The sequence below is a fragment of the Caloenas nicobarica genome, chromosome 3 (assembly GCF_036013445.1).
Source record: "Caloenas nicobarica isolate bCalNic1 chromosome 3, bCalNic1.hap1, whole genome shotgun sequence".
Lineage (NCBI taxonomy): Eukaryota > Metazoa > Chordata > Aves > Columbiformes > Columbidae > Caloenas > Caloenas nicobarica.
This window is the reverse complement of record NC_088247.1, coordinates 88,566,226-88,582,072: the sequence shown is the minus strand read 5'-3', so window position 1 is coordinate 88,582,072 and position 15,847 is coordinate 88,566,226. Positions and strand designations below refer to the sequence as shown.

The 15,847-nt window shown below is 42.9% G+C and overlaps 1 protein-coding gene across 3 annotated transcripts; it reads right to left on the bottom strand.

Moving 5' to 3' along the window:
• Nucleotides 1–850: 850 nt before the first annotated feature.
• RNF8 (ring finger protein 8) lies at nucleotides 851–15,795 on the bottom strand. 3 transcript variants are annotated; one of them, XM_065632305.1, is made up of 8 exons: nucleotides 15,499–15,795; nucleotides 12,533–12,661; nucleotides 10,290–11,030; nucleotides 9,032–9,094; nucleotides 8,140–8,229; nucleotides 6,882–6,989; nucleotides 5,659–5,863; nucleotides 851–3,805 (listed from the first exon to the last, which is right to left on the bottom strand). In XM_065632305.1, the coding sequence occupies exons 1-8, from the start codon at nucleotides 15,586–15,588 to the stop codon at nucleotides 3,660–3,662; spliced, it is 1,572 nt and encodes a 523-aa protein (XP_065488377.1). In that variant the 5' UTR covers nucleotides 15,589–15,795; the 3' UTR covers nucleotides 851–3,659. The 3 variants fall into 3 exon arrangements, with proteins under 3 accessions (XP_065488377.1, XP_065488379.1, XP_065488378.1); XM_065632307.1 differs by lacking the exon at nucleotides 15,499–15,795 and adding an exon at nucleotides 13,933–14,206; XM_065632306.1 differs by having other exon boundaries at nucleotides 3,670–3,805; nucleotides 5,652–5,863.
• Between the last annotated feature and the right edge of the window lie 52 nt (nucleotides 15,796–15,847).

Sequence of the window (15,847 nt, the reverse complement as noted above, 5' to 3'; positions counted from 1 at the left end):
GCGACAGTGACGCACCGCCCGCGCCGGCACCGAGGGGCTCCTCCCCGCAGGCACGCCGAGGGCAGCCTCGAGCCGAAAATTGGCCGGCGCCCCCCTCGCGAGGCCCCCTCGGGTCGCTAAGCAACGCCGGCGCCGCAGCGGCCGCTGGGCCTGGGCCGCCCGGCTCTGCCCGGCCCCCCCGATGGAGGTGAGGTAGGGCTGCATAGCGGTGAAAATATATGTAAATTAGATGTTAAATGTTATATCTATGTATCTAATTTTTGTAAATCTGTACTATATAAAACTGCATATAAAGCGTGTTAACGCACAAATAACTTAGCCACTGCCTTAGAAATGGCGCTAAGAAAACCAGCTTTTTTTCGTGGTTCTGAAGGACACCCACCTCAGAGCAGACCCCATTGCTCCTACAGGCAGCACAGGTTCCTGCTCAGCGCCAGCGGAGAGGCCCATGGCCTGTTCACCATTAACCAGCTCCCACACTGTTATTTCGGCAGAGCCAGAACAGGGCTTGTAAGGCCACTGATGATAAAGCTTTTCACACAATAAAAACCTGTACGCGTCTAGAGATTATTTGCCACGAGGATTTCAGGCACTAATTAAGCCGATTTATAATTTGCGTTAAGCTTGAAACCCAGGGGAATACAGCTCAGTACACAGGTATGAATCCTTCATCTTAAAACCTAAAATTAACATGGCAGCACCAAGGGACAGGAGTACACTATTCAGGAAGTGTAGTTTATGGTTGTCCAGTTGCTGTAAGGTATGTGTTTAAATATGTGAAGTCACAGCAAAAGGGACTGGCAGGAGGGAAGAAGGAATACGAGCAGGAAACAAAACATTGACTAGCCAGAGCATACCTTTGGGAAAAAAACACTTTAACTGGGGGGAGGGAGAGAAGACTGGATTATTAAATTGCCTGTTACATGTTCTGCAAAGTTACATGAGCTAAGGCTCACCAACACTTAACATGGTAGACTACATGTGCAAGAGAAAAGCATTTGTGAGACCTATCTTGGAATCCATAGATCTGCAGGAGTTAAACAGCGAACCATCCCTCTGCGATGGTCCCATTCCACAATCCATTAGCACTCCCTCCGGCTGTTCCTTCTGATGCTGATAAACAATATATTGCTCTGAAAGTGTTTGATCAGCACACTACGTGACAGCTATCTGCCAACAGAAAGCAGCAAGTCTTGAATCTGCATCAGGCCTGCAGCGCATCAACTGTGACTACCTCAGAGTTGTAACCTCAATCCTGGATGACAGACTGGAAGTGCTTGACACCATCCCAAGACAGACAACAGTTCAAGGGATGACATCTCCAAGTGGATGTTCAGATGTACAATCAAGTAGAAGAAAGGATCCAGACCTTAGCCAAAAGGAATATGAGAAATGTGGGCAACTTTTCCAAAGCTCAACAGTTGGAACATTGCCTGACACTTCAGTATGTCTAGGCATCAGCTCTGTATCTGAGAGTAGTTTTACTGAGGAACTTCATGAACTGGGAAGAGAGGTCTGCTTTTGTCACCAAAATGCTTTTCCCAAAGAACAGTGTTATTACTTAACCACTCTCCCTGGACCTCTACACACAATGCACCTACCACTAACAGTGGAAAAGGTTTGCTATGTTCTTCAAATTCTAGTGAAAAGAGGACACACCCAGAAAGCACATTGAGAAACTACTTTGTTGCTAGAAGCAGCATTATCCTTCTCTGCAATATGCATAAACACCAACATAACAAAATAAATATATTTAGCAAAATGAAACAAGCAAAAAAGCACAGCAACATGGCAGAGATACACACTAGAAGACTTTGCAGTCCTAGGGCACCAGAGTATTTTCCTCCTGCTCCTCTTCATGACGAATGTCTATTCCAATGTCAGCTATTTCACAAGCGTTTTGAGGAACCCTCTTCTCTCAGACATCCTAGAGGGCATGTATTCACAAGAGGAACTTGCAAGAGCCCATACAGAAAAAGAACATTAAAAGGGAGAGAGGAAAACTCAGGATGTCACGGCTCCTTCACAAGATAAACCTTCCACTAAGATTTTAAGAAATTTGCCTGGCCCACAGATCAGACCTACCTGCCCTGTTTAAGTCCTACCAATCAAATCCGTCAGAATGCACTGCCTCCTTAGAACAGCATCACCACTCTTGCATCTTGTTAATGGGATCTTTCTTTAGTGGAAAAAGAGGTATGATTATATCTACTAAATTACCATCAGGGTAGCCCCAGGCTTGAAGAATTGCATTGTCTTTTATCAATTCCTGAATACACAAGTCTTTCAAATAACTTCAAAATAGTCACACTGCTTACAGCAATCAAAACACGAAGCAAAGTCATTAAAATGAGATAGTTTGTGTTTTCTCAAAAAAAATCTAAGACGACTAAGAGAAAGACATTCATCGCAGTGTTTGCTCCAAGGAAGACTAATGCAGAAATGGATTTATATTTTCCTTCTTAAACAAAATAAACATAGAAACAAGAAAGTACATACAAATAGCCAAAGAAATTTTACAGATGAGAAGGGCTTCCCCCATCCACTTCTCACAGTGTAAAACAGTCCTTTCCATTTAACGGCTAAGTCAAAAGCATATGCCACCGAAAATGTAAATTCAGAGACAAATCCATGATAGAACGAGGCAAGACTTGCTCAGTCCTAGGGATGAGTGACTTGCTATGAGGGCAGTACAACCCACAGCTCAACAGCAATGTTTTGTAAACAATAAAACTAAATGCTTCCTTCTGTGCCTCATTGTTGCCTACAAATGCTGCTTTCCTACCTATCCTGCCAACAGGACATTTCACCAATTCAGGTAACAGCACTTCCAAAGAGGCAGAGGTTCCTCTCTGCTCCTGACAAGAACTAAATGTGTTTCTGAAATCATTGCTAATAACTTCTGGATGTGCTGCTTCCCAATTCTAAAACCCTTTATGCAAAAGCCTGAAGAAGGAACAAACAAAAAATAATACATGAAAAGAGCACTAGCTAAGGAATTCTAGAAGATTCAATCTTCTCCATCCCTATCTAACAAAAAATGAGTAACATAACAGAGCAAAGAGATGGCCAGCAGTTCAACTTACAATGCATTTAAGCACTCAAGGCTGACAGGGTCCATAACCCACCCTTTGTTACCTTTACTGCCACAGGCCTGAGATGACTCTAGCTGCCACATGAAATTCAAGAGGAAAACCCACGTTGGCACTTTTTCCTGATAACACCTCTCCTGCCAGCTGGTGCGTATGGCCAAGTTCTCGAATAGCCTGGGCCACTCCCTCTACTGCTTGAAATAAGGGAAGCCAACATACACATTTAAAGATGCCATTCACTAAGGAAAGGGCAGTGATGCATATGACCTAATACATGACACCGAGCAGGTCACAAGTGATCATGGAAGCCTAGGTTTTGTATGTCAACCATCTAGCATAACAGCAGTTTGTTCTTTCACAATCCCGGTTTTGTTTTAGAGATCAAGTTTCCATACATTCATTTAAAAACTAAGGTCCTTTCTCCAAATGCTGCTAGTTCTCAGCTCCAGCCTCTTCACAGAATCTCTCCTTCCAGATGTCCAGTCCACTCATCCAGCAGCAGTTAACCAAACACCATTAGGTTGGTTTTGGGCAGCACGCAGGCAAACGAGTCTGCAGTATGAGTTTTTAGATAATGTAGTAGTTTTCATGAGAGTAAGAATCCTCCTCAGAGTCCTCACTGTCACAACTGCTCATCAACACAATGGGGCAGATGGAAGAAATGACACTGCTGTCATTGTCCGCAGCTGGTTTCACCAACACATTCTGTTTCTCTGCATTTAAAACACACAGATATGAAAGTTAGCAGTGACCCCTGTAACCACAAATGCTGCTAAATTACTAGTTCTCTTTGACACTTGTAGCTTCTCACTGTCAGTTTGCAATAGGTCTTTCAAAGTGGCAGGGAATAGGCCTTTTTCTTTTCGATTTCCAGCATGAAAAGATCAAAGGGCTTTTTTAATTTGTTTTCTTGAGTTTCTTATACGCTTTTACCTGTTAAGATGGCACAGATGAGGAGGAGACATTCTCCTCCCCTTCACTGACGCACAACTGGCAATGGGAGTGGCTAACTATTGCAGTGTCTTTCCAGGTAAGAAAAAGGGAAGGGACAAAATGCGGTAAGGAGCCCTTGAACAAGTACTGGTTGCTCAGAACACTTATGGCCCCATCAAAATCTCAATACATTTGAGAGTGCAAGTTGTCCTATTGGTGCCTGTTATAGTAGGGCTCTTAGAAAGGCTTCTTGGAAAGCTCTGACTGAATTTCCCAAGTGCCACTTGCGTCATTATTTCTCTTTCAGGCGATTTCTTCTTAGGAATTAATGTTTAACTAGACACACAGTTACCTTCATCTCAATCAACATGTTTCATGTTTCCATTACTGAATAAAAAGACTACACATCCTTCCTCCTGAAGTGTGTTGTAGTGAAGCTAAATGATTTCCTACTAGTAGTCATATAATAACAGCATCTATCACATGTAAAAGTAGGCTATAAGGTTATTTTATTTTTGCTCAAACAAGCATGAAGACCACTGGTTTACCACATGGAAAGAAATGGGGTCCAAAGGCACCACTTCATCCTATCACCATTAACTACCTGACAAGACATCGACAGTGCTACGGCACACTCTGCAGATGTGCGTATTACACAAGAGCAGTGTCAGTTCTGCAGAGGTGACAGCAACTCACAAAGCTGAGCTGGGCAGCCTCTGAGCAGTGTAGCATTTCCTGAAGGAATCAGACTGAATTGCTTAAATAAGTGATAATTTCAGGTATGAACTAACACTGCTTAGCGATGTCATTCTATGTCGCCATGGAGAATCTGAAATGTTTCAAAAAAACCTTGAATTAGGTAAAAGGCTTGACACGTTGCAAAATGAAGGATCATGCATTCACCTCTACAAGGGGAAAATAAGACAATTACTTAAGGGAACACTGCAACAGACATTTGTTAAGGGGTAACTGGAAAAGACTTCGCATTTCAGCACCTAGATACCAGCGTCAAGTGCTCTAGAAACAAATTTGAAAGTGGGAAGTGGAACAGAAATACCCCATACTGGAGTTGTACTTCAAGCTGTCACCATCACGCACAGTCTTCTAGCTACAACTAGGCAAGAGATTATGCATTTAAGTCACAGTGGTCAATTCCATAAAAATTAACATGGCAAAGTAGCTGTCAGTTCAGCTATAAACTTATATGACACACTGACATTCCCTTCAGAGATTTTCTACATAAATTGAGCACACAGAAGAGAATTCAGAGTTTCTCACCAAGCACTGCTCTGCTGAGTTTTTGCAATGGTGTAGTCAATAGTTTAATCAAAAAGTGCCTGGTAAATTTTAAGGCCCATTCTACATAGTGTTGCTTTTATTTAGTGATCTCTCTGAAACAGCGTAACCTTTAGTACGGTCCCACTCGACTGGGCAATTAATCCTGATGTATTTTTCCAAACTTTTTATTTTATTTTACTGTGCAGTAAAGCCAGTAATACAACATACCTTAATTTTCTAGTGTTTCTGCTGCCTTCCCTGAGCATCTCCTTGGTATATAGGTGCCAAAGAAAGTTGTGTAAAATAGACGGAATGAGAGATTGTGCTCATCATGCCACATCCACCCACCTCTCACCTTTCCGCTCTCTGATAAGGGTCAGGCGATGCTCTTTCATTTCCACGTCCAGTTTTTCTACCATCCTGTCAATGCAATTATCCAGAACCAGAGAGCGTGTCTTTGATTTGATCTCCTGCCTGCAAATCGGGCACTCCACTTTACGTTTCGTCCACTCATTGATACAGTAGGAGCAGAAGCTGTGCGCACAGTTCAGAGTGACTGCCTGTGGAATTAGAGGGAAGGACCCTTATCAGAGCACGCTCACACATGCATTGTCAAGAAAAAAAACACTGAAGTAAAAAAAAAAAAAAATACACTATAGATTAACTCTTCCTATAAGGGAAGCGGAGGAAGCCCAAAGCCACCTTCTTTGGCATTTGTAGGGTTTACACATTAAATAACTCTCCTATGCCAGAGTACAGACAAGTTTTACAAGTTGGTTAACAGATTCACCATAGATCATAGCAAATCAAAACCAGACAAAAATAATTCTATTATGAGGTTCCCCAATTTGAAAAGGATAAATTGGGGGGGGGGGTGGGGGGGGGGGAGGAAGAAAGAATAAAAACAACCGATACTGCAGAATAGCACCTTAAATTACTGAGAAATCAGAAACTAAAATTTCATTTAGCTCTTAAGCCGTTATAACAAGGCTGACACACCAGGTTTCCTATAGTAAAAGTGAATGTAATAAAACTGAAGTTCTAGCGAAATGTGAACAGAAATAACAGTATACATTTCAGGCACAGCCTGCCTACTACTTCTAGAGTCAAATGAAAGCAGGCTAATTTCTCTTTCTCAGAAAGACAGTTTATCTGAACAAGATAAATAGTTCAGGACTTGACTGAACACTGCACCTCCCTTCCTTTGCTAACCTCTTCCTATATCTAAACCTGAAGCAGTGCAACACTATTCAACTTAAAGCACTACAAAATGATTCTTCCCCAAGTAGGCTGTCAGTAGCAGCTCAGAGTACCAGTTCAGAAACACCCAAAACTGCTGCAAGCCTATATGCATCTTAGGATTAAGCACTCATCTCTACGCAGGTAGGGACATTAAAGCTGAACCAGCTGCCCAGAAGAAGCATCAGGGCAGAGAGAATGGGTTTCTGGATCCACCCTTACCCACAACTCACTGTAAAACTGTTAAACTAGCAAGAAATAAGCTTGACCATTGCTTTAATAGAACTAGCAAAAGCTTCTCAAGTCTTTTCTGGCAAACCCATGCCAGTTTAAACATACCTCGATGAAGTGCTCAGAACAGATTGTGCACTGCAACTCGTTCTCCAACACCTCATTCATCTGATTCAACACCTCTTCTTTTTGGGCTCTCACCTTTTCCTTCTCCTCCTAGTGGAAAAGTACATATGGTCATAAGCAAGGTTTGACTCAATAGAACACTGGTGGGAAATGTGTGTGAGGGGGAAGGTAATACAAGTAGAAAAACATACAAATATGAGTCTCCACATGTCAATCTGTGTCTGTTATATACCCAGACCTGTAACCTCTCTTCTCTTTGTAGTCATGGCAGTACTGAGAAAATTCCCACCCACTGTAGAGAACTTACAAGCAAAAACAGCAGCTGTTACCAAAACTCCCTTCAGCCTAAAGAAACTACCAACTGGATTAATCTTTTCAGAATCTCTTTCAAACTCTTCCTGGCATGAATTTGGCTTAAGTCAACAGAACCATTCTAATCATGTCTGATGTAAAGAGTGAAACACCCAACGGACAAAATACCTCAAATATTAAAAAAGAAAGCATAACAATTCGAAACATTTACTTGCATTTAACTGCCCAATAATTTTTTTTGTTTGGAGTTAAATTAGGCTCCGAGGTACCTGCTCTATCTTTTGAAAATAACAGAGAAATTCTTCCAATTGAAGCTATACTTGAAACAGCAGAGTTGCAAAGACAACATTTTAAAAAAAAACCAAACACCATAAAGCAAACAGCCAGAAAGCGGATAAAGTGATAATTTCCAAGGGTAAGACACAAGAAAGGATCTCCTTATTTATTTTTCCACTCATCACCTTGTGTCGAGGGCAGGAAGAAACGTGGCTTATCTCATTCATTACTCAAATTCCATGTTGTTTCAGTCCTGCACTCCCTTGTAAGACTGCTGGAACACTGCAGTTTTACTTGAATGCACTCTAACTGAAAATGAAGCACCTTGCTTCTCAAACACACTTTTTTTTTTTTTTAAAGAAAGGGTGAAATGAGCCCACTTCTCCTGCACAACACATAGTTCAGGTGCCCTGGGCTTTCTTTATGGTTGAGAAAGATCTAGTAATGACTGTTCAATGGTAGATCATGAACAGGGCAAGGTGTACCCTCCCCCGATCCTTGAAACTAGAGTCAGCTGCGGCCTCAAAATACAGGAATATTTCACTATAGGAGACAAAATACAGTCAAGACAAACGTTAAATAAAACATTTCCTTTACTGCAACGTATCATAATTCACTTATGAATAAAACTAAGAATTCAGTTATTCCTTACCTTGGTTTCTTCTAGTTCTTTATTCTTGGCTCGAATTATCTCCTCAAAATCTTTTTTACTACGGCTCAGTTCTTCCATCAAAGCACGATGCTGTAACAATACCACCCCAGAAATTTTATGAGTGCCATTATCAGCTATTCTATTAAATAAACATGACTGTAATAATGAGGTTGGGCATATTCATTTCTCCTAATCTCCTAAAAGAGCAACACATGTCTATATAAATTGGAGTGTTAACACAGTTAAGGCTAAACTTAAAATTGGAAAGTAGTGCCAGTTTATGACCTCCAGTGTCATGGCACTTCTTATTCCCTCTCCCAGGTTACTCCTTCATTTCAATTAGGTTTTACAGTCACCATTTCGAGTGCATCTGAGACACTTGAGTATCAAGGGGTATTTGATTCATAAGAATAACAAAAACCTGTCACTGTATGCAGGGTTACCTGAAGCTGTTTTCAGATTAGTTTTCCAAAAGGAAAGGCCTTTTGGAAAAAGCCTAGGAAACCTAAATGCATGGTCACTTCTTCCAAAAACATTCCTAACCAAGAGTGAATTCTTTTTCATCTAGTTAAAATTGCTAAAGCAACTTCCCCAAAAGAGATAATCAGCAGAAAGACCTCACAAAAAAGCCCACCAGCCCGAAGACCAAATTAAAATAAAAATCATTGTATCTACTTATCTGAATGCATATTCTCACAATATTTGCTGGAAAATAGCCACTCCCACAAAGGGAGGTCTGCCACTTTCTGACAGAAGTTTGGTCTGTAGATGAAGATCACCCAGTCTGCACCTGAGACGAAGTCCTGTCTTCTACCAAGAGGCTACAGCACTAAAAAAGACTTAAATATCCAAGGTACACAGTTAGACCCAATCTAGACTGATAACTACTTGCCTCTTGCAGGACTTGGGCCAGTTGCTCCTTCAGAGCCTCTTCCCCATGTTGCCACTTCGCTCCCTGAGGAAGAGAAAACAAACCAAAACAAGACCTTTTTGCTAGAAGAAATCTGTTATGAGGGGAAAAAAAAAAAAGTTGAAGAAAGCAAGAGACAGAATAGGACTACTTTGCACACTCTCTTTAGAGGATATGCTTAAAGAAACAACACTGGTTGTCAGGAAACCCTGAGATGTCCCACTCCAGCATGTTACATGTCCATGACAGAAATTAGAGCCATCATTCACTGTGAAGCATTAAAATAGACATATCATTTACAGTTATATACTTGGAACACCTCCATGTTATTCTAGCTGTAAAGGCACCAGCATGTTCATAGCAGCAAAGAACTCAGCAACAACTTAAATATGAGAAAAAGCTGCAGCTCTGTCTTTGAGCACATTCAAAGAAGTCAGACATACCTACAGCTCCAGCTGAACTTCCCTTTGCGCCTAAGCACACAACTCCAGACTTTTTGCACGTCTGATACAGGTATCTAGCCTTCAGCAGCAAACTTTAAAGGAAGCAACTGAAAAATTATGAAACTCACTCCAAGATGAAATCTTACTTCCTTTAAACCAGATTTTGAGCAAACTCAAAAAGACTTCAGTTTGTCATCTAAAAAAGCTACTTATAAACATATACATACTGTTTGAAGACAGATTGCAAGAGAGGGCTTTTTGAAAATATGAAAAAAAAAAAAAGCCTCCCCCCCTCCAAGGACCGAGGCATAGAACAGTTCACTTGCTTGGAAGCGGAATGGATTGACCATGACATGCAAACTGGGCATTAATCCAGCCAAATACTAGAGAGAAATCCACACTTCAAGAGCATACTTTTCAACTTGTCCTCTCTGTAACCACAGGAGATCAGGCAAAGACTTTTGACTTTTTCATTTAAAAACATTCTTTTTTACCAACTGAAATGCTTTACTATCTTGCTGTAATGAACCTGTTTGTAAAAAAAAAAATCAAATAAAATAAAAAACTGTGCCTTTTTCCTGATTCTCCATGTTGCTAAATCCCTTCTGTCTCTGCACTTTCCTTTGGTACACAGGCCTGGAAATGAAGTACTTCCATGACAGTTTCAACAGGAGTAATTCACACAAACATTATTTGTGCTATTGTATGGTTCAAGATTTAATTATTGATCAATGTCTTATATTAGGCATTACATAAAAATGAAAAGACACAGGCCAAAAAGACTACCACCATTATACCTCTAACTTCTGCCGCTCTTCAGAGAACGTCCTCTTCAGCTCTTCCACCTGCTGCTGCTGATGCTCTTGTTCCGCGCACAGCTGGTCCTGCAACTCCTGCAGCTCCTGCTGCATTGCCAGGATCTCCTTCTGAGCACACTTCCTGCGCTTCTGCTTCACATTCAGAACTGCTGCCTGCTTCTCCTGCACTTTCACCTTTAACTTCATTATATCTACTAGAGTCTTCCTCAGCATTTCCAAGCCAGTCCACGACTGTGTAAGACCAGAGCCTTTCTGGTCTTTATGGGGGACAGGCACAGCTTTCTCAGAGTGCACAGGGCTACTACACACTGGACCACGATCCTCCTCACTTGGTCCAGGAGAAGGCTGCTTGACATCCATCTTCCCCGTTAACTGTTTGGCCTCTTCTATCCTTCCCCATGGTTTTCCCAAAGGTTCACTGTCACAGGACACTCTGTCTCTTTTGGATCTGGAATGCGAAGGGCCTTCTGATCCACATGTCTCCGATGCCTCCACACTAAATTTACGTTTAGTTCTTAAACTCTTAGCTTTCCCCTGGTCACTCCTTTGGGCTAAAAAGGGTCTGATTTTCTCCCATTCCTCTTTAATTACTTCATACTCATACTCAGCAGTCTCTTTGTTTTCTAAAGGCACTCCTAACTGGATACGGTCTCCTTCAGTGATTGGATAGGCTTTTGAGGGATCCAGGCGCTGTTTATTAAGCCAGACTCCGTTTAGACTCTGTAAATGAACAGAAAATCAGCAAAATTCAATATGTAGTTACAGAATCCTCTGCAAGTTATTTCTGGCAACTGTAAACATATCCAACCTCTTCGGTATTGCAACCAGAACAAGCCACCTCTTTAAATAAAGCTTGCGATACCCAATTAATCAGCTTAGTGTCCCATTTATTACAGTTACTGCATTATATTATTTACCATACATTATAGATTGTGTACAAGCACTAAGAACAATATTGATATAACTTGTGCATAAGGAAAAGAATGAACTCTAAGTGGAAAAAAACTGCCCAAAAGCTTCAGAGGAAGAACTAACCAACAGAAAAAAAAAAGACTCTATAACAGACCATTGTCAAGAACATAGAATATTGCAGTAATTATTCCTGATAATTAATGCCACCTGAAATCCAAGAAGAAACTAGAAAAGAAAAAGGAGAATAGCTTATACTGCTTAAAGAAAAAAGAGACCTTTCTCCATAAATACAAGGAGAATATAAACAAGAAGGAAAACATTCTTCTAGAGGTAACATTCAAAGCAGAAAAAGGGGTTTTAAATTAGGCACTAGCTCAATAAATAGTTTTGAAAAACAGCAAAACTGATCCATGCTCAGGATGTACTGCAGACTCATTAACAACTGCTACATCACAAAGAGATTGAATAAAACAACTTGACAAAATGGTAGCAGTGATAACAGAGGAAGTGTTAGTAGCTCATCTAGCACAGATGTTTCCAATCAGAAACCATAAGTTTTTCAAGTTTATACAAGTTCTTCAGAGTCTTAAGAGCAACATAATTCCAATAGTAGCTGCTCTATTCCTGACTAATCCGCTGTTGACCCAAACATCCTTCAAATCTGCATAACATGTTGAACATTTTTTTGTTCTACCAGTGCTGTTCTAAAGCAAGTTACTGATTTTAGAGTTTTCAGCCTGAATAAGACAGTGGACGGATGATATAAAATAACAGATTACTGAAGTCAAAGTGAGACCTAGCTGAGGACTCTGATGTCAGCACTTTAATCAGCTGAGGAAGACTTTCAGAACTTGTTTGAACATAACCTGGAACATGTTTTTTCTAACAACAAATTCTTGTTGTAGTTTATTAAAGTAATTGTATCATTACAATAAAGAGTATCAGTTTATCCTTTCATTAGCAGTACAAGAACGTTCTCCTTTTGAATACTGCCAAAATTCATAGGATTTTTTTAAGAAAGCAATACAAAACAGGTTCACAGACTGCAAAGTTCCCTTGGTGAGACTACAATCGTCTGAAAAATACTAAACCAAGAGACAAACCTACATACAGAAAGCAATACGGCTTGTATCCCAATTGCAGCAGACTGAAGCTTCCTGCTGGAAGCCTACACCAGACAAGACACATTCCCACGGACACTCTATCACACGTATACCATATTATATCATAGCCCATACATTGTCTGAACCCAAACATGGTATTTTCTTCAGCGAATCTCAGAGTACAAGGTCATTAATCAGTCTCTGTACCTTGTTATCCTTGACAGTCCACTGCCCTTCTGCATTCTGCTGGAAAACACAGTGCTTACGAGAGATCATCAAGGGACAGGTTTTTGACACGAGCTGGTACGTGAGATCTAATCCTCGGCCAATAGTTACCTAAAAATAAAGTAGCTTAGTAACTGCAATCAGCAACAACATGCTAAATTCAGGTTTTGTCATTTCAATTTAAGTACAGCAGAAAACTATCTATATCAGCATCTTATAGTTATTTCAAGGAGTCTGGGATAATATGAAATTTTATTGCATTTAAATTCAAGCGTACATAGAAAATGAAAAACTACAAAGTTTGAAGTATTCTCTTTCTCTCCCAGTGAGGAAAATTTTATTGCTTTAAGGCAGGTTACAGCCTTGGTTTCATTGAAATCTTCCTCAGCAGCAAAGCCGCTCAAAGCGACTCTCAAACCATCCCTGTCCTGATTTAGTAATTAACTAACTAAACACCATTTCTTCAAACCAGTACAATTGTTTTTGCGTCTCAAGATTACTTCTTACTTTCTTCTTTCGCTAGTTGCATTGCTCAGCGGCTTGTGGACAGGAAAGATGCAGGAAAAAAACAGCCCAAAAAATTGCCATAAAAAAAAAATGCACATGTAACCACGCTCTAAATGTGTGATACATTTGCAAATCACACCATCAATCTTACAGCTCAGAAACTAAACTACATGCAGTTCATAACCTGTAATGAAAGTGATCTAAATAATCTGATTAGACTCTAATAGCATCTTCTGGATGAAGAGACATAATTTAATTGTGCCGTTCCGTAGTATCTTATTAAATCTGATCTAATTGCAGATTGCCATTTGCTCTGCACTCCCTCCCTCCACTGCCTCCTTTACAAGATGATCTGCTAATCACACACACTTTTCTCATTCATCTGTGCATCGCACAAGTTTTCAGTCAGCTTACTGTGTCATTAAACAACTGCACAGATCCACTGTAACAAAGCAGGAAAAGCAGGACAAACACCTTTTAGCAGAAGCCCACCGTTAAATCAGATGAAGAATATTATAAAAGTGCACTCTAGTTTTTATGCCTTAGATCAGGGGTATCAAACCCATTTTCACCAGGGGACGCATCAGCCTGGCGGTTGCCTTCAAAGGGCCAAATTTAATTTTAGGACTGTGTAAATGTAACTGCTCCTACATTTATACAGTCCTAAAATTACATTCGGCCCTTTGAAGGCAACTGCAAGGCTGATGCAGCCTCCAGTGAAAATGAGTTTGACACCCCTGCCTTAGATGAAGGCCACCTTTCTTTTGTCCTGAAATCACAACTCATTTGTGTCACACCTTCCGATTCCTACAAGATGGCAAGATGCTGCAGTCAAGAAGAGTTCATTCAGTACACATTACCTGAGCAGGTCTCACCTTGAGTTTAAAGCAAGAACGCAGACTCTCACGTCAGAACTAAATGCCAGGAAGCAAATTAAGATCATGAAAGCAAACTTAACCACGTTTGGTCCCTCCCTCTTAAATGCTTCGTATGTATTAGCATTCTGTCAACACAGATTGCATATGTAAGAAGTACAGAGACCCAGGCAGACTCAGCTATAAACTTGGCTTTGCATTCGTCCACACAGTTACAACAGAAATGCCTAATCCACATGAAGTGCCTTTAGTGCCCAGTCACACACATCTGCACGGTCTCACGCACTAATACAAGCAGGGCCAGTTGCAAAACCTTCCCTCAATCAAATTCACTGTGCACACTATGTCGGGGGGTGAGACGTCACCCCTCGCTTGCTGGAGTTTGGTGCTGCCCACAGCAGCACTGGCAGAGCATGGCACAACCCCGCGCCTCCGCAGCACAGTTTGGCCCTGGCATTTAAATCCCCAGTGAAACCAGTCTGTGCTAACACACCAGCCAGTGACCTGGCAAGCCTGCAGTGCCAGGATGCTGTCAGTCCCCTGTTCCTGCGACAAGGACTGTAGCACTGTGCAGACTATCAGAACAGTAACGCCTTGAATGAGATTCTCTGCGCAATTAGCAGATCCTGGCTGCACGTTGTGCAGATGTGTTAACTCAAGTCCTTCACTGAGCATACCTGTACACCTCCTGGCTTCAGATCCACGGTGGGAGAGTAACAAAACTACACATTTGCTTGAAGAGTTGCCTGGTACTGAGAGATGAGTTAAGACGGGTACCTTTTGCAATGTGAAAGCACAAAGGAACAAGGTACAGCAAGAACCCACAACACTAAACTGCCCGATTATGACCACTGGTGTGTGAATCCTCTGCCAGCGCCCCGTCCCCAACGCACACAAATGTGACCATTGAAAAAGGCTTGTTCCTGTAGCATTCTGAAATACATTTGAAACGGATTTAAAATAGGACCTGGTTTACACCCGAATAACTTCAGCCACAAAACATAAACACGTGCCACACTGCTAACCTCGCCAAACTATCACCTTGTTAAATAGAGAATAATTTCCACACTCTCCCTTACATTAACTGTCTCACGACCCCCTTCGATTTAAACGCGAGATCGTGTTAAAAAACGTTAACAGCCCAAGGCTCGGCCCACCAGACGCAAACGCCCGCCTCCTCGCACGTTACCGGCCACAAACGCGCCGGTTCTGGCCGCTGCTGCCCCGGCCGCGGTGCGTGTGGGAGTGCCGGGGAGCGCCCACCGAGCCGCCCATCGCGGGCCGGGCGTGCTCCGGGGCGAACAGCCGGCCCCTCCGAACGCCGCCCCCCGGTTTCCCCCCCGCCGCCCGGAAAGCGCGTCAAGGAACAACGAGGCCCCAAACAAAGGGCACCGGCGGCCGCTCGCCCCTGCCCTGCGCGGAGCAGCAGGCTGCGACGGGGCTCCGGCCAAGCGGCGCCCCTAACGCCCGCCCCACCCCGGGCGGCACCGATGCCTCGGGCGCCCGCCCGCGTCCCCCGTCCCTGCCGGGCCCGGAGCCCGCGGGGCCTGGCCCGTCGCGGCCCACCTGCGTGCCGGCCTCCAGCAGCAGCCAGTCGCCGCTGGCCCCGACCCGGCGGAGGCACCAGTCCAGGCGCGAGGCCCCGCGCGCCGCCATGGCGTCCGCCCGCTGCGACAGGCGGGAGCAATCGCTGCGGCGGCACCGGCGCTCGCGGAAGGCGGCGCGGCGGCCGCGCACGGCTCAGCAGCCGGGCTAATCGAACCCGGAGCGCGAGTAGGGCCTGCACATGCGCTCTAGAAGCCGTGGGGTGTCCTCTCCCCCGCCCTCAGCAGCCGGTCCTCGCGGGGGTCCTCCGCTATCCCGTCAGACCCACCAACGACCCCGCTTCTCCCCGCCCCTTCCGGAAGCTGCTGCG